Consider the following 24363-nt stretch of genomic DNA (forward strand, 5'->3'; position numbering starts at 1 on the left):
CGAATTCGTTGAAAAGCTTGTTCTATTCTGAATCTTAGTATTGCTTAAATGTTGTGTTTATCGCGAGCATATGATTTATGGTCCTTTTTCATTACAATGATCTCCTCAAGCGGATTGCACACATTCTGTTACACGCTGTATATAGGATGTTCGTGGAAAGTGGGCCAAAGCACAGCCTTACAACCAGATAGAAAATTGGTGAAAGTTTTATCAGATGGAATTGAATGGTTTCGAGTGATGTATCGTGCGATGAATACCGCCATTTATACGTTTTAGGAATTAGGGCTGTTAGAAGTGAGCTAAATTTCAGAAATAATCAAAAAATTATACAATTTTTATTTAACAATGGTTGCTGATATATTACGTTCATACTATGTATATGTTCATACTATCTCACAGATCTAAGATCTTCCTCTAGTATAAAAAACAACATAAAATTACTATCAATTCGCACTAGAATTATACGATTATATAGAAGATAATTTTAACTAAAAATTGATGAAAGTACCTATTGTTCAGACTACAACAATCTTGTAGTAGAGTGATTATTACTTTAAAAATTAGAATATTACATTTACAGTATATAAAATGTAAAAATTGGGTTAATCATCCCGCCGTGTTAAGTCGAAAGGGCTTATCTGCAATTTTCGCTTAAATCGAATCATTGCTGTCGGGTAGCGCAAAAATCATTTATCTATGTGTATATTCAATAAGAAAGCGGTATCTGTATTGAAGATATAACGGTTCATATTTCGGACGTACGTAAAATCGATGGCTGATTGTCAAACACTTAAAAGTCATTTTTCCCCAAACCACTTTCTGAACAGATACGCCTATTTCAATTAACACGGCAACATAAATCTTATCTTTAATTTCCAAATAAATGAGAAATAACGTTAAACTAAAGACATTGCACATAACTCATCTGTGTTAATTTCCTTCGATCAAATATAAAATAAAATACGTTGCGATCTTCTCTCTCTCTCTGACATGCTACGATCCCTCTACGCTACGGTCCACTAATCCCTCATCAAACTCGAAGGAATATCTTTCTGAAAATTCGCCTATTTTCTTCTATAGGCGGATGGATAGTCTGTGAGAATGCTACCAGTAGAGAGAATCGCTCCAGGACGACCTAAGATTCCACCTTTATTCGCTAGCCAGCCATTTCCACCGAAGAATCCAGCTGGTTCCAATCTATCCGTGTAAAAGCCAGAATCGCTTACACTCGCGACATGTAGCAAATTGTTTGCGTTATTCAATTGCTTTCCTTTCGAGTCGTTACGATTTCCAAGTCCAAGATTCTTCAGCGCTTCCTTGAGCTGGCTGACACGGTTCTGCAGAGTTTGGGGGTTGATCTGCAGATTCTGAGTCAATGGCGTGAGGAACCAGGCGAGTAGGCTTGGTTTTGACGTGCTGTTGGTGTCAGACTGAAAATTAATATCAGGTAGACTGTTCATTGGAATAGCGAAACTTGACTCGATGATCGCAACGAAGAATTTGGAATGGAATGTATTTGCTTGAGATATGATCATGAGTTGTTTTTTGGAATACTGGAATTTAGCTTTCAAGGCTGAACATCTTTTAGGTTGCTAATAGCGATTTGCTTATCGATTATTAATAGCAATTTTGATTGAAACTAAATACTATACAAAGAATAAAGTCGAAAGATAAGTTCCTAGTAACAAGTTAAAAATAAAAATTCATATATAATGAAGAGTTATACTAATCGATTGCAGCACCAGCTAAGATTAGACTTGATTCCTTACTTCGCAAGAGAAACTACTTTTACTTTACGATTTCCAATTAGATTTAGATCACATCTTAACGTGAAACGTGAAATTTACGATCGTTGCTGAAGAAACTTTTTATATTCCTCTTAGTTTTTGGGTTCCGTTTTAAGGATGTACGCCAGAAGTAGAAAAACTCAAGGTAACAACCGTAGATCTTTTTAAGCGTATAAAGAACTTCTGTTGCTCTCGTTTCATAGTCTACGTTATGTAGAGCATAAAACACGATTTATAGTTCTGCCGGAAGTGTTTTACTTTATTGTTACGAACAAGCAGCTATAAAGTCGGGTGCGCTTTATCGTGCAGATCCTATCCGGAATTATCCTGCAGTACGTGCTGTGTTATTCTTAAATCTATACTATTCGAGTCATCGACTACCATCTTCGGTATTAACTTACATTTTCAACGATGTGTTCGAAAACTGGCGGGTCACCTGAGTCTTCATTCGCGATCTTTTCTTCTCTTATCGTCCCTTGATCGATTTTATTAATCGAATCCTCAGATAGCGTTACAGGTATCGCATGTGTTCCAACAATCTAAATATATTTGACAAAGGGAATAGAAAAATAAATATGACAACATTTTATTACCAAAATAGAGGTGTATAGACAATTACCTATAACACTTTATTGTTTAACTGACATTTTATGTACATTAGATGTTTAAAATTAATATTTGAAATATATTGAATATATTATGTGCATAAAAAGTACATAAAAAAATATAATACGTGAACACCAACAATTGAATAATTCAAGAGTGAGAGTGAACGTTAATTAGTCAGGAAATCAATATTAATTTTGCCAAGAATTCCATATTTTCAGTAATTAGGAAAATAATATATCCGAAATCTGGCATTTCGATGGTTAGATTAAAATTGAAGAAAAAGTCACGACAAAATTTGTTATGTATTAAATAAGGATGGCGCAAAGACAACGTTGTTCGTGTAAATATTATTAACTAAATGTTAGAAAATTTCCACGATAACGATATGCGTAAGTAATTTTGGTTATAAGAAAAAGAAACTGATCAACGTGTATCTTACCACTACGATCAAGAGCAAAACAGGCGACATCGTTTCGAAAATCGATTTCCACGATAATCCCAACTTCCGTCGAGGGAAAACACGTTCCAACGGTTCACAGGAGTTTCCACGATGCGCAATAATCGAAATGCAACTGCGTGAAGCGATGCCGCAACTGGCAGTCTGAATATATAACGCTTCCCGTACATAGGATTCCTCTTATCGAATGGAGGTACCCTCATACCTTCTGGATAACACTACTATTACTAAATTATATATGCTTCGCGTGTTCGAAACTTCTAGCCGTATTTTCTATCCTGTTCAAATCTGTTAACTCTTTTAAATTACTACAATATATACGAACTATCTTGTTTGGCGAAGACGACTTAACTCGTCTGATAATATTCAACAAATCATATCAAATATATGTATATATATTTACAGAATTTTGTTTTCATTTAAATCGAACATTACGAATTTTCTTAAAATTGTTGATGCGTATGAAAAATAAATATCGAATATATAATCTGAGTATGGGCGTAAGTCGATGTGATTAATTTCTTGAGGGCAGATACATAGAAAATGCACGAAGACTAAACTTGTTTTTGTGCATGTAATCTGTTAAAAATTTTATTGAAATTCTCTAATCTATTTATTCGAAAAGATGAATATTGTAAAAAGTGTCTATTGTTTTATAGTTGTTTTGCACATGTAACTGGTAAATTGAAATGAAAATTCAAATTCTCAATAATAATATATTTTCAGTAGATTGGTTTTTATGTAAAATTATTATTTTAAACTTTTTGCAGTTTACCTGAAATCTATCAACACTATAATTATAATCTATATAAAGTATAGTTAATAGTATAGTATTAAAATAATCTATTGACATTGAAATCTAATAATACAATTTTTATTTACTGAAATTCACTCTGCGATTTAAGTACATTTATCTACTGGCGAGTTTCGTTCTTCTATTTGCGTCCTATTTGTATGAGAAACAATTTTAATATTCACAAGCGTTATCGAAAAGACGTGCCAACTCGTCGTTTGTTATCAGTCACTACCCAACTAAAAAGTGAAAACTCCACTTCCTCCTTTCTGTCGTAATATTCAATTCGATCTCTTACCTTCGCCGCGTTTGCCAAATGGGTTTCGTTCACTGCAACAAACTTCTCGGAATCGAAGAAATCTTTAGTGAAGCGGAAAGCTAGGTTAAAGCTAAAAGTTCATTAAGATGGATTCTACGAACTTGCATGGACTGTTAAATGTGGGCGGTATGATTTTACAACCAGCTTTACGTCTTTGTTTATCTCCTAATTACTGTCCTCGCAAATTCGTAAGCAAACTGCTCGTACTTTCGAGATGTAAAAGCTATGTATTAATTAACGTGATTTCGAAAGCTAAATATCAGAACACTACGTTTCTTAAGAAGCTTTCTAGAGAAGAATATCTCGTATTCCTACGAAGGAAAACGAAAGGAACATAGTAATTCTCGGAAGTAATATTGAAAGAAATTCTCAACAAGAATAAAACGTATGAAAAAGTGACTTTTTAAATTCCAGATTTTTAGCCAAAACACATACACAATTAATAATCACAAATACATATCACGAAATACAATATAAAATATAATCATATAAAAATTACAATACATATCACAATTAACAATCGATAAGAAACATCATATTTCACATATCATTCGCGATCTTTTCTTCTCTTATCGTCCCTTGATAGATTTTATTAATCGAATCCTCAGATAGCGTTACAGGCATCGCGTGTGTTCCAACAATCTAAATATATTTGACAAAAGGAATAGAAAAATAATAAAAAAATAAAATAAAATTTTATATATCTGTAAATTTCAAGTTGATAGATATAATAAATTCGAATGTAATAAATATAATAGATGGAATGAAATAAATTCCTAAATTCCAAGAGGAATCTCGTAAAAGAGAAACTAATAATGGATCCACAAATAGAGATCCAGTCACATATCGAGAACCAGTTGTCCTTTTCATGATCGCGTTCAACCGGGATCCATAACCCAATCGCCTTGAAGGTGCAGTCATCGAACAGTGTTCGCTTTTGTTCCTGTCCTTTTTCTCTGCTCCTCCATGAAATCGTCGCAACGGCCTTGTCCAAGGTCGTAGCCTTCCGAGAACGAAAGTCACGATCATTGGGATCGTTCTTCTGTGATTTACTTTCGCCCAGACACATTCTACGTGTGGCAGCGCGATCTCGAAATACAGCGTTGGCTGTTAAAGGAAGTGGGAAAAAAAGAAAGAAGCGGAGAGGTTCCAGATATGAAGGACGTCGAGGTAAGATAAATCATTGAAGATAAATGTTTGGGATTTGATATTGTGCGTTAAAGATTCACGTTTTCATAGGTATAATTTTTCATAAATTGATGTTCCAGTTTGATACTATAATTTGAATAAAAATAAATGATGTTCACTTAATCACGATGGTGCTCCCACTAACCAGATTGAAGTATCTTTTTCATACAATCGTAATTCTAACGAGCATTTCCGTCCTCAGATATATAACCGTAGGTTGGAATTATTTATTTATAAATTATATTACTTATTATCGTAATAGATAACGTACAAAAAAATGAAAGAATTCCTAATGGTAAATGACCCGTTTCGATTTCTATCCTTTTCGAGGAGAACGAAGAAATAAAATATCGAAAATCTTTAACCTTTTTATCCAGCAAATGTTAATATATTTTAACAAAATATTCGTCGCGTAACACAATTATTGGGATAATTATTCAAACGAAATTTCCTCACGATGAATTGTAGAAACCTACAAAACGTACAGATGCAATTTAAAATATGCAAAAATATAATGTGCATTCAAAGTGTAAAAACAAAATATTTGTATGGTTCCTTTCCTTTCAACTCACCAAGTGGAACACACCCAAAGTTCACAAGAGCCGCCCATCGAACGGTCGAAACGAGTCATCGTTCGCGCACTATCCGAACCGGAAACCGGAGGAGAACGATCCTCGAAGGCGGCTGCATAGCGGGAAACCGAGGTTCAGTTCACGGACACGCGACGCATACCGAGTGCAACTTAATTCAAGTGTCACGCGTTCACGTTCGCGAACGAACCGACGACTCTCGTTCTCTTCCTCCTCCGATTAACACTTCTGCTTGCTTTACTCGCGACTTAGAATGTACAAGTGCGACGTTGGAACCGTTACAAGCCTTTTTCGAGACCAGTCCGGCGGTGACGCTCGGCCGCGAACCTTGATCCAAAGTGTGGAAAATCGAAGAATCGGACGAAACGAGCTCTCGTCTGGACCGGTTCGATCCTCCAGTTGCTCTTCGACGACGCTCTGACGCGGATTCACTAACTTTTTCAACGAATAAAACACGATAACCTGAAATCAGTGAAACATCTCAGACGTTCACGAAGCACTTTTGCGGTATTTTTCGAGTATTTTTCGAGTATTGCCGAAGTACTTTTGGAGTTTGGCGGATTTGACAGAGGTTTGAGAGTGGAGATCTCTTGCCAGTTTGAAAATTTAAGGAGGCAATATGAAGACTATTGGCTGCTTTTTGGTGGTTCTACTGGCTCGACAGGTGATTCAGATATTTTGTCATAAATCTATTGTTTCATTCGTATTTGTTTGATCCACTTTACCAGCTTGATCGTATCAATTTGTATTTTGTAAGGTAGAATATTCAGCGAAATAACGTCTGTTCGAGTTTACTGATAAATGTAAGGAGCCTTTTGATAAGGAATTTTTTATACATTTTTCAAGATCGTTCGTTAGTCACAGTATTTTCTTTCAACGTGTTAGAAGCCATTCGGTCTTTGTTGACAAGACCTTCTTCCATCTGTAACTGTTTTCGAGTTATCTCTTAAGGCGCGTTTTCACCCTCTAAATCTTGCGTTACCGCAACTAAAACTTTTCTACTATTTTTGTCTGTTTTTCGCGCCTACGTAATTTCATCGCAATCGTCTCACTTACGTATCGCTGACGATCTATTCCAACGATTAATGCGACTGCAAACAATCTATTGAAAAGAAATTCTAATATGAAAAAGAACGTCGATATTTCCCATTACGAAGACAATCAGAGGAAATTGTGAAACAGATTTTATAACAGGTCCTTATTAAATTTTAATTAGATTCTCAAAGGCATGTTCGTTTCAATCGACTGAAGCTTGCAAATTGGCAAAATTAACGTCAAACACGATATTCTCGTTAAATTTTCATTGGCCAGTCCGTGACGCGCTAATCGACCGATTCCGCCATTTCCCAAAAATCTAGCGCTACGATAAGAAGGGTAAACCGAAAGTTACTTGCTCGGAGGCAGATAAAAGGTCGGCTTTTAATTAACCAACTCACGAACAAGTTTCAGCGGAGTTTAAGCCGTTTCTCGTGTCGTTTCGTCGTTTCTCCAGGAATCGTCACTGACGATTTTCTGAAGCCGGAACTTTTCCCTCGCTCCTCCCTCTTAATTATCCCTCAAAGTAACCGTGAAGTCGTTCATTCCATTCCAGACATAGTTCCCGATATATTTTCACGAATTTCTGCGTTCATTGATAGCCAAATCTTCACAGTGTCAGATACAGTTAATTGCTTCGATCGCCGTACTATTGTACTTTATAATCATACCGCGAATATTTCTAGATTTACGGAAAATTTAGAGGTGAAAAAATTGAGAAAAAACGTGATAAAATATGTTCAATGAGATACGTCCGAAGTAGAACACTCGTTACGATATGATAAACCTGCGCGCGAATCTCATTCGACCTTTGCGTCAAGACTTCTGCTTATATTTTTTGACGACACATTTATGATAATTATAACTGCTCCTTTTAGGCTATTTGCGGAGTCCTTAAGAATCCACCAGCCTTCTCGAAGCCGGATTACTCGGATTCCTATCTTCCGGCAGCCATGCAGGTGAGAATCATCGTTAATTATATCAAGTAGCGCTGCTTAATGAAGAAATATTTTCATACGAAACATCTCCGCTAAACAGATATATTGTTATTAGTTTATACATTAATACAAAACTACGTTGTTATAGAATTAAATGTTAGTTAATAATTTATTATATTATATTTGTAGTCATCTCGCAGGCTAATTATTAATTTACTATTAATATTTATAAAGAGATATATAAAATATACGTATAATAATACGTGCCAATTGTCAATTCGATATTAATATCAGAAGAATATATTAAAACACGTGTGTAGATCCAACATTTCCACAACTATCAAATCGATCGAATTCTCGTTAAAACGATCCGCTTCTCTAACGCAGGTGATATTTTACGCCGTCGAACAACTGAAACTTCTTCAATCAGAAGAGGCTATGCAGAGTTCCACCTCCACAGAAAGCCCCTCCACTTCACCCATTAGCTTCATAGCTGAAGATCAACAGACTGCTTCTCAAGATCCTTCGACCATATGCAGTATCGCAGTATCCCAATCCTTGGACGAGTCGAAGGACGAGGAGGACGAATCCAAGTCGGAAAACTCGTCGAACGACAAAACAGGAGTATCGGTGATCAAGGAAACTTCGAAGAATAAAACCGAAGATTCGGCAGTCGAGGTAGAACAAACAACAAACGACAAGATGAAAGAACCAAGTGCAGAAAAGGCACAGGAAGGCGAAACGGGCGAATCAAACGCGCAAGAAACGGAAAAAGACAAAGTGGAGGGGTCGAAGGTCGAAGAAGTGTTCGACGATAAGACGGAAGAATCCAAAACCCAAGAAACGTCGACCGACGAAATGGACGAATCGAAGACGCAAGAAATCGTGACAGACAAAGAGGAAGAATCGAAGACGCAAGAGGCGTCAAAGGACAGAACAGGTGACTCCAAGGTGGACGAATCGTCGAAAGACAGCGCGGAGACTTTGGTAGCGCTGGAGACGTCGAAGCCAGGTGAAATTGACCAGCAATCGATGGAGGATCCCTCGACGCAGCCAGAGTCGCCAGAGGTGAACGAGGAAACGCCAGAAACCAACTACGCGACGCCGGAGACGAATTACGAGGAACCGGAACGTGTGCACGCCGTGCAAGAAACGAATCAAGAAGTCCCCGAGGAGAATCACGAATGGATCTCCTGGTCTCCTACGAGCACGGAAACGAAGCTGGAAACGACGACTGCGTCGAGCGATCCTGATGATTCCACGAGACCCGAATCGATCGTTGCGAACGTCGACAAGAAGAAAGAACCGACTATCGATAGCGTGGTGCAGGACGTCTATCAGATCTTGAAACCTAAACCGTCCAAGTTCGCAGACGCGGATCATTTCGAGGAATCGAAAAGCGTGGATGGGATTCCCGTGGAGAAAATGGAGAACGTGGAAGAGGAGGACGACGAGACAAGGTGAAGCCTTTCGTTGGAAAGTTTATTTGCTTTTTGGCGGAGAAATAGATGACAGGGTTTAAGAAAGGGATTTGCTGAGCGTTTGTTAGGTACAGACATTAGCGGACTGCGGATATTTCTAGAAATTCACATTTTCATGCAGGGAAGATCTTCATCTACAGAATATTATACCGAACAATGTACTTTAGCTATTTTCTATATCCTCGTTTAGGTTCTTCATTGTTCTATCTCCGCGAGCTTTTAATACGAGAAAACTAAGTTTAAAGTTTATGAAGTTTAATATTATTACGCGGAGTTGGGAGCTAAAAGAACTGAATATTCGTTGTTGCCCAAGCAGAATTTTCATCGTTGAGAAATGCAGTTAGAAAAGTTAAGAACTAGGGCAACGATATCTTTTATCGCGTGTACCCTATGCATTTTTGAATTTTTTAATTTTTCATAAATGTATACAAATTTGCGGTTTGATTACGAGACAATTTACCGCATTTTAGAAGGTTGGATGTTTAAAATGGTCATTTTTTGGCCTTCCTCAGGGCGAAAAATTCTCGCAGGATATTTGAAAGCATCTGTCAAGGAGAAGATACGTTGTTAGCATTTATCCGGAACGTGAAAGCTGAAAAAAATGAGTGCAAAGATGAAAAAGTGGCAGCGATCAAACTTACCCTACGCTTAAACTTCATCTTCTCAAGATGCTGAACTATTTATGAAATATTTCTTTGAAAATTCTGCCGATTAATCAATTGAAACTTGGAATCGAGCAAATCTAAAGTACCACAAGATTATTGCTGCCCATTGTTCTCACGTAGCAACGATCTGGTGCTACTTCAGAATTACTCGATTTCAAACTGCAATTGATTTATTAGCAGAATCGCCGAGGAATCGTTATGTCGATACAGATGAATAATTATTCTGTAAGTGGATCAGAATTCGAAGAAAATTAAGATCAAACGTAATACACGGATAAGCTTCAGCGTTGCCACTCTTTCATCTTTCGCACTCATTTTTTTTTCAACTTTCTCATCACATTTAGGCTAAAATAACATTTTTCGTCCCTGAGAGAATTTTTCGTTCGCAAGCAGGTCCAAAAATTGCTATCTTTCAACATCTTCGTTTACAATCTCATCTTATTTTGAAAAAATATTCAGTTTGGTTTGTTTAGAAATGATAATAAATAATAAGAAATGGAAGAGATTCTTGGAAAGAGAGGACAGATTTGATACAGAGATGAAGCAGCTTGGTATTTTAAAAATTTACAATTTGGTATGCAGCAGGTATATACAGTTTATAAAATAATAATAATTATAATTATGGTAAACAAATAATAAACGATGACGGTGCAAAGATTTACTAATAAAATAGAACAATGCAAGAAAGTGCTAGGATGAAACTACAATGAAATAAATTAAATTCGTAATTGGTTTTTAAAAATCGAGATGTAATTGCAGCCTGTGTATTTTTTTTTTTTTTATTATACTTCGTTTCGTATTATTAACAGTCATAAGTTCCGAGAAAAATTTGAATACTTCGATATTGGAACAGCATTGATATCTCAGAAACGTCTAGCAAATGTGCTACGTTTATAGATTGAACGGGTGCCCATTCGAGTTTGAAATTTACTTTGGCAAACTTAATGCAGAATAAACATAGTCTAATGCAGCAGCCGTAACAAGGCTGTCACTGCTCGACGTTCGGTTGCTGGGATCAATTCAAATTTCATTGAAAAGTCTGCTTAACTAAATGTAGATACAAGCATGCTTCGAGTACAAATACTCGTTACGAAACTGAAAGGTCTATCCTCGAAAAATTTTATTACGTTACGTCTGACATTTCGACGATAATTCAATCAAATAATTTACCACTTCGTGTCCATATTCGACATTCCAAATACTATGAGAATTTAAAAACTGACAAAAATAATTGAGAAGAAACGATATCAATAGCATCTTGCCTCTCTGATAGAAAATTAAAGGAAAATGAAATTTAATGAAACAAATTTGTAACAATGGAAGTATTGTTTAAAAATAATCAAGACATCCGATTTTTTAATAGATCGTCAAAAATCCTATAGTAATTTAAAAACATTCGCGAGAAAGAAGAAATAAAGTATACGAGAGAAACTTAGTTAATCAAAGTAGAAGACTGTGTAAGAAAATTAATTAACAACAATTCAAAGGTGACCCAAGACTAAGGAAAATTTCAATCTCTTGATAAAGAATATATTATAAAATAAACTATCAAGAATTCAATATTAATAACTCCCAGCGCAACATTACAAAATAAGCTGGACTGAACGCGTTAAAAAATCCAAGTCAATATTGAATTATATTTACCGAATATATTAACTTTCTAATCTTTCCAATTCAACCAATTCCTCGACAGATTCACACGTTTAGGCGAGAAGGTGACGCAAGTGCCAAGGCCAAGCCTAAGCAGTTACCTAAGACGTTCGAAGGTGCCACCGAGCGCGACTCTTCAGCAACTCGCCAACCTGTACGACTCGTTGAGCAAGGATGCCAGGAAGCAGGGATTCGGGAAATACACAGGTTTCTCTGACGACGTTCTCAATACTCTACAAAGTTCCGCGGAGGGTGGTATCGGACCACAACTGAAGAAGATTCTGTCGAAGCTGCTGGAACGAAACGAGTTGACGAGAGAAGACGCAAGAATGAGAACATCGTTGGCTGTTCGAGATCTCGACAACCCTTCCAGCATGCTGAACAAAGACCTAAGACCCTTGTTACCCTTGCGTTATTCCCCATAATGCTCGACATTAACGTTACATGACATTATGACATGTGTCGATAAATGATTAATCGACGGCGAATTTTTACGCAATTACGGGAAACTTAAAGGTGTAAAGATATACAAAATGCATGCATAATACGTAAAAATGCACGAAACTCGCGTAAGATTTATATGAAATGGTGAGTTTAATATGAAATATCGAAAATAGAATAGATGTTAGTGGTTATAATTAGACTGCGGGTTTTTATGCGTTTGTGGGATATTTGAAATGCAAAAAATTGCACAGAATGCATCCGTTATGAGGAAACATATAAAATGTCCAAGGTACACAATAACGCTTTCCATAATTACTTAACGGGGGTAAAAGCGATTTTCTACCGAGGTTCTACGTTTTTAATTACGCTTTCAAAAATATGAATTTCCGTAGTTGTAGTCTAGTTTTAATTAGATCGCGGATTTTCGTGCATTTGTGAACTAAAATGGAAATTAAAAAGGAAATTCAAACCGATGGAAACACACAAACTGCGTGAGATTAAACGTAGAATGAAAAATATTAAATACGATTTATGGGAATTTCAAGGATCCGAAAACGCACAGAATGTACATAATATACAAAAATATACAACATATACAAAATAAAGTACTCGTTATAATATATTTGATGCAAGTATTAAAACAAATCTCCCTTTTAGATCCCATTTTCTTGATAATATTTATGAAGATACTATTTTCGAGTGCAACTAACGTAAGTACATCAAAGTATCAAATTTTCAAGAGGGCAGTGTACGTTTGTAAGCTAAAAAGGATGCAAAACCGCAAGAATCCGTAGGATGACTCAATAATTCCGAATACAATGAAGTTGATTCACGTCCGATTTTTTGGTAAAGCGTTGTTAAGACGTTGACTCATACGTATCAACTAACGTAACACATACGTACCTATAATCTACATAATATATACATATTAAGTACCCAAATCAAAGCTCGATACAATCCATCAAACGAAGATCAAATCCACATCTATACGTCATGGAACAAATTATTTCTAAACAGTATACACATTATATATATATATATAGCATGTACTTCTACCAAAGATCTATTATTACCTAGTACTTATCTACATCTACATGTTACCTAGTACTCATCTACATGTGTACCTACCTGAACAACCATAGAATCATGTTTTACTATCCGCTTTCGAATACTACCAAATCAAACCGATCAATACTAAACTGAGATCTTCGCCTGAACGCCAGAGGACTAATTAATGCCAATAACATTCATGTGCAACTTCTACCAACCACCTATTATATCCACCTAAACATCATGGAATCGTGTTTCGTTATCGATCTTTCAGTACTACCAAATCATACTGATCAATATTAAATTCAAATTCACACCTACATACGTATGCGATGAACGTGGATTATTTTCAGATGCTCCTCTGAAAATTATAATATTCTTATTTCTCGGAAAAATATATGTAGAAGTTCGTTTCGTCTAAAGAGCAAAGGTTGCTGCAAAATTTTAAGCGGCAGTATTTATTCTGATTAATTAGGTTCAAGTATATACATTTACTACATACGGGTATATACATTACACTACTATGTATGAAAATAGAAAGCAAATCCGATAAAAAAAAAAAAAGAAAAAAGAAAACGCTTCGTTGGAAAATAAGGGTTCGTGCCAGTACCTTTTATAGCCACTGTATATATACCTGACCTAGTATCTATATGTACTTTTACCTAACCAATATAGCGTCGTATTCTACGATCCATCTATCGACACCATCGAACCCATACCACAGATCCCATGAATTTTTTTGATCCACCTTGACCCGCGGCACGATATTGTTTATTGGTTGAACAATATGAGTTGGCAGAGTCCACGGAGCAGCATTACGTGTGTCGAATAGCGATTTCCATTAGGCAACACCGTGTCAATGGTTTGTCCAGCAGGCAGAGGCGCGGACAGAAAACAATAGCCTCGCTGCTGTGATCGAATTAGACGCGACGAGATGCTACGCCGCTGCATTGCACGCCAGTATAAATGGATTTTGAAATCAATGAGTCCTTCAGTTGTTGCCTTACTTTCGACCAAAGGAATCATCGAAAGGGAACACTTGACCCGGCTTAAGACGATATGAAGACTCTACTTCTTGGATTTTTCCTTCTTTCTGTAAGTAAAATTCACATTTTTATGAATATAATTAAAACAATGGAACCTAGATAAAAAATTGGTTTATCCATTAAATATTATAGAGATTACTATACCCTGGATATTTTCTACATTTTTCTTAATTATTCGCACCCTGTGTGTTTCTGCATTTTCAAACTTTCCACAAATGCATCAAAATACACAGTCTAGTAATTAGCTTTTTTCTTCCCTTTTCTTTCTTTTTTTTTTTTTTTTTAATATTTCCTTTGGAAATCGTAGTCTGTCTTGAAAACATTCGACAATTTTATACAGCTTAATTGCATTAGTAACATGTAGATATTTTCCTGGGATTCCATACCTTCTCTCATTGTTACATTCTTAGATCATTCGAGTATTAATAATTAGTAGATTACTAGTATTTATGCATTTATGACAGGTGTAAGTGTGCAAAGATGCATACAAATACGAAATGCAAAGTACAGTTAGAAAATGAAACTTGCGTAAAAGAACGCTACTCTTTCATTATAGTTATTGGATTTAATTAAATGTGACATTCAAAGGGTGGAATATTATAAAGCGAGAAGTTCGATTTTCTATGGATTTTTTTGGAGGAATTTGTGCAAGTTTTGATTCATTGAACAGAATGATAGTTGTAGCTTTGATTTCGACAAGGGATTAATTTCCGAACGTTCGATTAAAGTAATAAAAGTAGCGGAAGAAGTTCAAAGAGAAGAAGAAAAGGAATCTGAGAGGCAAACTGTTTGCAACATTCGCAATCTTCCTGTCGTTTAATCGCGAAACTTCCCTGCTTCCGTCACAACGAACATCTGCGTTCTTATTTTAAAAGTCTGAGTAATCGTGGCAAATTTTATTGAGCAAAGATTTTAAAAAATTGTTAGGTCCTTCGAATAATCCTTTCAAAAAATGTCTCCACCTGATAATTTTCGAGAGTTATCTAATTTTTCAACAAAATTTTTTAAAAAAGTTCTTCCAGGTGAGAAATTCCAATGATTTAATTACATCTCAAATAAGTATTAGGTTGTGCCAAAAGTTTCCTTCGTTTTATACGGAAATGATAGATGCACACATAGATGGTTTTTTGCTTTATATTATTTCATTGAATTATGCATGATCCATTTTGTAGTGATAGAACAAAAAAATCAACAAGAAACACTCAGCAACGTAGTTTCCCAAAAATCAAACGCATTTTACGTGCATCTCTCCCTCTTTTTTTTACACGAGAGATCATCGGCGTTTCAATTAAACACCCTGTATACAATATGGCCGACAGAAATGGATACATAACCTTGAAGTAACCATAAAGTAAAAAAGTAAAGTCATCGCACATTCTTGTCAAATTTCATGAAACTCGCGTGAAACTAGTGTTTGATAATTACGTCGCATTTAGTATCCGGCTTTCTCTTCAATCTCCTTTGAGATAATCGAACGTGATGCTGCTCGATCTTTGGTACGTACAAGATGTTTCAAAATGGAGATGAAAGTATGTATATAATTGTACATCGACTTTTATCTATCTGATATATTTTATTTTAATTGGGATAAAAAAACAGAATATTCGTACAAATATATTACCACGATGTATAGGGCGTTTCAAAATCCCGACTCTACTATATTTTATTCTACTCCTGATAAAAGTCATAAAGAAAGTAAATTATTAGAATTTTCTAAAAGTATATGGTATGATATATAGGACGTTTCCAAATCTCGATTTTACATTTTTCACCTCAGTAAACTCTTGTACGACAGCTTCCCCGTATGAGATCAGAGCCGGACGGGCATCTGTTGGGTACTACAATTAATTGCCTGTTAGTCAATTCAAAATCATCTTCTTCCATCGTCGTAGTACTCATCTCTGTAGTCGTGTATGTCATTAAATCGAACACAGTGTTGTATATTTTGGCCTGTCCTACTTTAACGCTTTGCTTCATTCTCTCCAAGAGGAAGGGTAACTCTGTTGTCGTCTCTCCCTGAGAGAGATGCATCAGTGCAACGAGCATGAAGACAGCAAGGAAAAAGCGAGAAAATCGCAACATCTTTCTTGTGGTATCTTCTTAGACCTTGAAGTGGAAGTAAATTAACATGAAAAAAAGAAGAAAAGTAAGATGAAAACACTACGGTATTATTTCCACGGTGTTTTTATTTATGTAACAACCTGTATAATAAGGAGGATCTTAAAGCTTGCTTTACCTTCTCAATTAGGAATCTTCCTTTAGTATGGAGCGTAATTGACTGTCTTTAATGTACAAATTGCCGACCGCTTTTAGTGAAATAACCTGTACACAAGATTTTTGCAATTGATAAGTCGTCTTTTTTAGAAAAGAATAAAAAATCTTCTTCTATATTAAAAAGCTCGTTAATTTAGACCTGACTTAATTTTAAAAAAAATAACTTACCTTGAAATGTGTCTGTTCAATTTCTGTATACTGAACTCAGTTTCAAATTTTATGTTCACCTCCTCTGAAACAGCCTCTACTGCAACATTAATGCAACGTTGCATAGAATGGAAACATCATATCAGTGAGAAACATCAGTGATCATAACAATCCATAATTATCGTTATTTAACCATTACTAGTTACCTAACAGTCTACAATCATAGATTATTTCCGGTAGATTAACGCGATACGTGCATTTTTACGTTCTCCGAAATGCATGTTAGTGAAAGACAAACGAATTTATTATTCGATCCGATACAATTACACTTCGGGAATTATATCTATTTCTATTTATTGTATGCACTGTATGTGTCTTTAAATTTTTCATGAGAGCATAAAAATCTACAAATTATACATATATACATAAAATATATAAAATCCCAATGTCTCCCCATTTTTTAGAAAACCAACCGACTGATATTACATCGTCCAGAAAATTCGTAGCGAAATTTAAGAAGAAACGAAAAATAGTCCATTTCCGTAGAATCTTTTTCTTTAAAAAACTTAATTTTCTCTTGCCTTGAAATTACATCTTTGGAACGTGTATCAGCAGCAATTTATGCCGAATAAATGCAACGAATTTTCCAATCAACTCAATAAGAATCACACTATTTAAATAAAAAATTTAAGATTCAAGGTCCGCACCTTATGAAATGGTCTATCGCGTCAAACCAGATCCACGACTCGATCAACACTATTGGTGAATTCCAGATGGTATAAAAAAAACTGCGTTGCTGGACAATTATTCGACGATTTATTGGCAGAAAGCGTTTATCTGCCTAACACGTCGACGATAAACACAACAACTGTCCGCTACGACACCCGCGAGACTATAGGATTCACACCTCCTAACTCTTCAGCGTGTGAACTGAAATAAAACAAAGCTTAACAACACATAATACAGCGTTCACGAGCTGTGTAAACCGTGTAAAAGCTACGGTCACTCTGAGAGATTACGATTCAAGAACGATGATTAAAAGATGGTAACCAGTCTCCCAGTTCGTCGAGACGATTCTGATTGGGTCAAGAGTGCACTGCGTTATCTGCAAATGTAAACTTGTATCGTAATAAATTATTTTGTTAGATACGTTTCTGTCCTCGTTTCTCAATCGTACAACGCTTATCGATCACGAATTCTATTTCCTTTTCGTCTCCTGCTTTTTCTCACGTATCAGTTTATTTATTCATACATTGGCTCACGAAATTGCATTGAAAATACGTACACTTACCATATACAAATAGAAAATGTGTGCGAGATGCAAAAATATGTAAAATATCCAAAGTTATAGTATATTATCCATCGTGATATTTAGTACGTAGAATAAATATCTGCTTAGGTTTCATCTTTCCAGATAAGAGATACATTTATATCTCGTATGTTTTAAAATTAGAAACTCAGTGGCGAAATTTCTGAGTTATGATACAAAGTTTGCGATTGCAGTTGAGGATGATAAGACACGTAAATCTGGTCAAAAAAATTGCTTTATAATTTTCCATCATCCGCTCTGTATGAAGGCTCGATAAGTATTAGATTGTCGCGGCGAAGAAACGTTAAATTTAATTATGAATGATCCATTTTGTAGTAATAGAACAATAATGGAACAAAATGTATCATGCATAATTCAATAAAGTAATATAAAACGAAAAATGTTGCGCATCTATTATTTCCTTATAAAACGAAAGAAACTTCTGGGACAAGCTAATACTTCAGAAACGTTAACTCTTTGTAGCAAAATTAATGTATCAGTTCTCCAAAAATAAATTAGTCAAGCTAGAAAAATACTTTAATCTTCTACAGAAGAAAGAAAGAGAATTTAAAAGAAAAACATTAATCTCTTCGCCAATATTAATTTATCAAGGTTTCTGTAAGAATAAAAGTAAAAATCTGTATTTCAGCTCTCCACGTTGAGAGTGCAATCGAAGCCACAAATCACGAGACTGTTCCCGATCCCAGAAGAAACGAGCACTCCGAGGCAAGAAACTAACACCGAGGCAAAACCACTGGATAAGTTGCTCGGGAAATTGCGAGCCACGTACAACTTCGTGTTTCGAAAGCCAGAGAACACGAGTAACGTGGAGAAAATTTTGGCCAAGGATACACCGAATCCAGACGTCGAAGCGCTTAAATTAATCTGGTCCAATCGAATGCAAGAGAACTCGAAGGACAAAGAAGATTCAGGAAAGAAGTCTGAATTAAAAGTCACGTATTTAGGATCATCAAACGATGATTGGGTAAACGATATTCGACCTTTGGAAGACTTAGAACCATTGGAACCATTGGAACTGCAGGATGAAGTGGAAAATGACAGAGACCGAGAAGTGGAGATCGTCACACCGAGAACTGCTTTCCAGTTTCCGGTGACGCTCAGTCGTCATCTTGTTGATTGGCTTGGATCACTTTTAGGAATCACCTACGGTGTCTATTCTAAATTGGCTAGAGCTATTTATACCAATAATACGATACGTGTTAATTAATTATAATTAACGATGGCTTATTAATTATAAGGAACATGTATTATACCGCTTGGATGGACTTTCATTTGTATTAAAAGATTATTGAGAAGTAAAAGGAGATGTAGATGATTATCCCAGGAGCTGAAATAATATGCAGACACAGTAGAATTTCATTTATCTGAATCTATTGAGAAAAGAAATTTGGGTCATTGTCACTTTTCAAAGTAAATAGATTCAATTCTAAACCTTCTGTCTTGTGATTGTTATTTAGTAGCTATTCAAGCAAGAATTGACTATTGGAATATTATATATAATTTAAAATATTGTCAATTTATTGTATATAATGTAAAACATGTTAAAGTACATTGTATATAGTATACAATTTATTATATATAATATAAAATTATTATACATATATAATTTATTCTTACATTAATCTTTAACTTAAAGAATTGAAATTAGATTAAACTAAACTTCAATCCCTGCCGAATAGGAATTGAATTACTTGATATAAAAATATCATTCCAATAAATGAAAAGTTCAGATAAATGAAATTCTATCGCAGATAATACAAGTAAACATTTTCTTTACACTTATTTTATTCAAAAATATCTCGGTCTGAAAAATACATGTGTTACTTTTTCTTCATTCATCTTCTTTCTTTTTTCATTTCTTTCTTTTTTTTATTTTTTTTTTTTTTTTTAGCAATCATCGTATTACTATACATAACAATAGATCGAAGAGTAACACCTTGCTGCAAACGCGTATCTATTTTAAAATACTTCTTTATTGTATCATCTTACGTGCGATGTCCACGAAAAATGGCCACAAACGTGGACATCGAAAACTTACGTACTATTTCATTAACTTTAATGGAAAAATTAGCGCTGTTTTCGTAACCCAGGACAGTGAGTTGTATTGATAGATTTTGGACAGCGCATTATTCCTCTTTTTTAACGAATTATATTATTTATCACTGTATCGTAAGTAAAAATGCATCAGAATTTAGGAGAATATTTGACTATTTACTATCCAGGGCTAAGTAAAACAGGAAGTTGAAAGAAGTTCAGGAGGAAGATACAAAATACTGCTATTCTCACGAACTCTGCTATTCTCTCTTTGGTTCTATTACAACGGAGTATTAGTCTTATGTTTAGCGCCATCCGCAGTTACTCACTCTAATCTCATGTGTACCTAGCAGACATTTCAAAGATGTTAGTCATAATTAAATTGTAATCACATATTCCAAAACCTACAGCATGTGGAAATATTTGAAAGCATGTTCCACCATAGATAGTTTAGTAAATTGTCAAAAAACTAGTAAATGTCACAAAAAAAAAACTAGATCAAAATGTATTTGAAATTTATCTAACAAATAATGAAAAAGATATAGCATTTATAGTTAAACTATTTTATTATATTATTAAAAGACTGTCCCATTATAAAAGTTTTCTTTTTGTCGAAGTTGAAAGACGAATTAAAATTGGTTTCGTAAAACTTCATTCGCTTTAATTTTTCGACAATTTACCGCTTCCATTCAAAAATTATTCTTGAGCAATTTTTTATCATATCCTTTTTATTACATAGTTAAAAGATAATCGAATAAATATAAAAGATCTAGCGTGCAACAAACACGTTTTTTTTTTTTTGGAAATTTGTTCTGTATGAAATGAATGTGGTTAAACTCTTTCATGGATAATGGTGTGAGTTTCAGTAAAAATGAGTCGCGAGTGAGTCAAAATTAATGAGAACTTCTCCGAATCTAAAATAAAAACATAAGAAAAAGTCTATCAAACATTGTTACTTAAACAATAATATATTGCTTTCATTCGAGAGCACTAATCAAGGGATATATATTCTTTGGTACAAGAAAACAAAAAATCTTGAAACATTGAGCAAAGTAATCTTCCTTTCCTCTAAATCACTTCTTAAACTTTTGTAAAAAGTGATACATAATTGCAACATATAAGCTACGTTACTAAAAAAAATTCCTAGAAGATAAAATTATATTCTTTAAATTAAAAGTAAAAATACTTTCAATTAAAAATTCCTATTGCTTTTGCCTTAAAAAAATCCATCTGTAAAAGGAAAGAATAAAAAATAATCATATGGTAAAGATATTTTTTACTGAAAGGTAGGTAAATATTTATATGTATAAAAAATATCTGTTTGTACAATTCGTGTATGAGAAAGTAGAGAGAAAAATAAAAGGTGAATTATAGTGATGATGAATGTTTATGTAAAATATATATGCATATGTATATATATATATATATACATATACTTGTTAAAGATGAACACGGACGAATCAGAGATCAAACAACATATGTACCTACTGAGTCTTCTTCAGGTAAAATTTGTATAGCACTTATATACACAATTATTCTACAAACTTTTATAACTATATTTATTGGCAGTATGTTATTTCCTGCTATTGATACTCGCTTCGAAATTAACCTAACGACAGATTGGCAATTTCGATGCTACTGATTGATAATTATCGTTTAAACGTACTTCATTCTAGGTCATAAACATATACACGAAACTCGACTTCATTAAAAGAAAAAACTAAAAAGAGATTTTCTATTGCAAGTCACAATAAAAAATTGAAGTTCAGTGACCTACGTTCAGCTTTCATGTGTGATCGTAGACTAGAATCAGTAAACAAACTATTTGCTTTAAAACTAATTTAAATAAGACTGTTAGTGTGCTCTTACATAGGTTGCTCATTTCTTTTTAAATTAACGTCGTATTTTTTTTTATCTAATTTGTTTAAACTTATCATTAGACTCATTCAGGCTTTATGGTAGACTATTGTTAAGTGTTACTATTTCATGCAAATAGCGGAACTTATTTATGGTTCATAATGTGTCCACTAAAAGTGGAAACATAAGGTACTGTTCATAAGAGTAAAAAAAATGAATGAACGTCTCAAGTTCATCCAGTTATCTAATCTAGTTACAGTTCAATGACCCGATCACCGCCAATTTTTATGAAAATTTACAATCTACCACTGATGAATATTCATTTAGTAATTGCACCTCTGTTTCGTAGTGCTACCTTCTCAAAAGATTTTACAATTCAAATTCTAGAATACGTTTTCAATTCCTAACATATGTCTAACCAATTTTCTATTTTGTGCTAACTCCGACGCTCCCACGTGAACAGCCTTTATTGCTTTGGATTTAGACGAGCTCATTTACGACTAAGACGGCATTAAGTACCTTGTATTCTGAGGCAGAATCTCGTTCATGTTTACTGCCTGTTGCTGTAGTACGGTCGTTGCTTGCTCCTTAAAGGAGGAGAATGTGTGGATCAGATTTTGATCCTTCTGAAGATTCTGTATATATTGCAGAAAATTAGGCTCTTGCTTCATAAAGTTCCCATCTTTTAAAACAAAGTTCACTTCTTGTTTAGGCGTCGTGGAAACCTCAGTAGCTTTTTCAAAAGACTCCTTTTGCTCCACGAAGAACGAATCCTTCTTCGTTCGGTTCCTCCTAATTCCTAGGTGCGTTTGAGTGTGTTTGTTCAGATGATCCTTCCTAGAGAAGGCTTTCTGACATACTGAACACGAGAAATTCTTATCACCAGAATGAATAACGTAATGCCTCGTTAGATGTTCGTTTCTTTTAAACGCTTTGTGGCACACTGGACACTTAAATGGCCTCTCGTCTGAATGGCCACGCATGTGTTGATCGAGATGCTCCTTCCGTTTCAACATGGCGCCACATTCTTTGCATTGATACTTGCGTTCCTATAAAAAGAAGTTGACACTGGTATACTACATTTATTTTCTGATCAGAAATACTAGAATACTTTAACACATACTTGTATATGAGCTTGTATATGTTGGTCAATTTCTGTTTTATCTGGAAATGCTAAATTACATTCTGGGCAACAGTAAAGTGTCGAGCCATCCAAAGCAACACTGATTTTTATTTCTCCTGTTTTCGCCCGGAATTTCATCTTTTTCTCCGTTTTTGGCGAGTCAGTTTGTATTTGCTGTTCAACCTTAACAGTCTGTACTGCATTCTCAGTTTCCTGCTGATTTTCTACTGGAATATTTAGGTCATTAGGATTTATGGACACTATCAATTGATCTGAATTTATGAAGGTGTTATTTCCATTTTGTGTATTTCTAAATACTGGAACACTAGGAATGTTGAGAATATTATTCTGTGTGTGTTCCACTTTCTCCTCTTCAGTCTTTTCTTTTTTCACCTGCTCTGTTTGGAGTTTAATCAATTGTTGCAATGTTAATGGAAGAGTAGTAGCTTGCAACTTTTGAAAATACTCTGCCATGGCACTTTGTTGCTGAAGTTGGACTTGTGAATCTTGCTGCAACATTAATATTTCATTACATCGAATTATATAAATCTCTCAACAGACATTTTAATTGGCTAAAAGAAAAACTCTGTACCATTGTAGATGTTTGTTTTTCATTTTCAGTCCTTGTATCCAACTCCTGTTTTATAACGTCCGATTGTGAGGTTGATGGCAAGTACACGTTAGGTATAATCCTTACTGGTAAGCTATTCGATTGGACACTGAGTATTGTGTTATTTTGATTGTAATTAGGAATGTTAATTGTTTGAATGCCTTGCTTCTCGCAAAGCTGCATCAAAGTATTTGGATCCGGCCATGCTAATATCGGTGCTGCATACTTGTTCGTTGAATTCACCTTTAGAGAAATACATAATTAAGTAAGAAAGCTATAAACGAAGATGAAACAATGATAAATCTTACCAATAAACTTTGTTTTGTTTGATTCAGGCCAGCAGCGGTTTGCTCTGCTTGAGTATTATCACTGCTGGTGAATTTCGATGTGGAAACCGTGCTCGATCGAGACGTTAATTCCGAAAATTGCGGGAGCGCACCGTGGATCGTGTTGTTTCCGGAGAAATCCATTTTACCGCGAATAGACTTGAAAGGTACGCGCGTTTCCAATTAAAACACGCGAACGTTTATAACCTATAGTATCTCGTCGTGAGCGACGAACCAACAATTCAATTATTACGTTTTTAGTTTCACATTTCGTACATGTGGAAACATAAACTAATATTCGGACGAGACATCGACAGAAAACACGAGACGGCTAATTAAATTAGATAATACTTGTCGAACGACGACACATTGTAACGTACGCCGCGTCCTATGCTTCGCTCCAACATGGCTGCATTAAAGCACTATCTCCAAAATTCAATCACATCTCTCGAACAGCTAAAATTAACTCCAAAAAATATATTTGGGACATGTTCTTTATTATATAATGTAAGAAGATTTTCATCCTTCAATATGTGCGATATGTGTGAAATATTAAATAGTTTCTACTTAATTTGAAAGAAATGTGGAAAGAAAAAATGGTATTTATTAT

General features: G+C 34.8%; 4 protein-coding genes and 2 long non-coding RNA genes across 8 annotated transcripts; 2 read left to right on the forward strand and 4 right to left on the reverse strand.

Annotated features, from left to right (window-relative positions):
- Positions 1-358: 358 nt before the first annotated feature.
- LOC126874022 (uncharacterized) lies at positions 359-5574 on the reverse strand. Its single transcript, XM_050635561.1, has 3 exons — positions 2836-5574; positions 2189-2326; positions 359-1430 (listed from the first exon to the last, which is right to left on the reverse strand). The coding sequence occupies exons 1-3, from the start codon at positions 2863-2865 to the stop codon at positions 1065-1067; spliced, it is 534 nt and encodes a 177-aa protein (XP_050491518.1). The 5' UTR covers positions 2866-5574; the 3' UTR covers positions 359-1064.
- A 451-nt stretch (positions 5575-6025) lies between these two features.
- On the forward strand, positions 6026-12578 carry LOC126874017 (E3 ubiquitin-protein ligase RBBP6). The gene is made up of 4 exons (XM_050635553.1): positions 6026-6407; positions 7657-7737; positions 8104-9176; positions 11556-12578. The coding sequence occupies exons 1-4, from the start codon at positions 6363-6365 to the stop codon at positions 11935-11937; spliced, it is 1581 nt and encodes a 526-aa protein (XP_050491510.1). The 5' UTR covers positions 6026-6362; the 3' UTR covers positions 11938-12578.
- On the reverse strand, positions 12551-15830 carry LOC126874024 (uncharacterized). Its single transcript, XR_007692617.1, has 2 exons — positions 14197-15830; positions 12551-14099 (listed from the first exon to the last, which is right to left on the reverse strand). It is a non-coding gene; the product is annotated as an uncharacterized LOC126874024 (long non-coding RNA).
- LOC126874021 (uncharacterized) lies at positions 13954-19690 on the forward strand. Of its 2 annotated transcripts, none has more exons than XM_050635559.1 (2): positions 13954-14101; positions 18432-19690. In XM_050635559.1, exons 1-2 carry the CDS (start codon positions 14066-14068, stop codon positions 19008-19010), a joined length of 615 nt encoding a protein of 204 aa, XP_050491516.1. In that variant the 5' UTR covers positions 13954-14065; the 3' UTR covers positions 19011-19690. The 2 variants fall into 2 exon arrangements, with proteins under 2 accessions (XP_050491516.1, XP_050491517.1); XM_050635560.1 differs by lacking the exon at positions 13954-14101 and adding an exon at positions 16055-16198.
- LOC126874023 (uncharacterized) lies at positions 16078-17506 on the reverse strand. The gene is made up of 4 exons (XR_007692616.1): positions 17181-17506; positions 16495-16573; positions 16289-16374; positions 16078-16158 (listed from the first exon to the last, which is right to left on the reverse strand). It is a non-coding gene; the product is annotated as an uncharacterized LOC126874023 (long non-coding RNA).
- On the reverse strand, positions 19571-24166 carry LOC126874019 (zinc finger protein with KRAB and SCAN domains 5-like). 2 transcript variants are annotated; one of them, XM_050635557.1, is made up of 5 exons: positions 23736-24166; positions 23410-23670; positions 22818-23327; positions 22396-22743; positions 19571-22329 (listed from the first exon to the last, which is right to left on the reverse strand). In XM_050635557.1, exons 1-5 carry the CDS (start codon positions 23895-23897, stop codon positions 22195-22197), a joined length of 1416 nt encoding a protein of 471 aa, XP_050491514.1. In that variant the 5' UTR covers positions 23898-24166; the 3' UTR covers positions 19571-22194. The 2 variants fall into 2 exon arrangements, with proteins under 2 accessions (XP_050491514.1, XP_050491513.1); XM_050635556.1 differs by having other exon boundaries at positions 19571-22743; positions 23736-24165.
- Between the last annotated feature and the right edge of the window lie 197 nt (positions 24167-24363).

The sequence above is a fragment of the Bombus huntii genome, chromosome 15, assembly GCF_024542735.1.
Source record: "Bombus huntii isolate Logan2020A chromosome 15, iyBomHunt1.1, whole genome shotgun sequence".
In the NCBI taxonomy this organism is placed as follows: Eukaryota; Metazoa; Arthropoda; class Insecta; order Hymenoptera; family Apidae; genus Bombus; species Bombus huntii.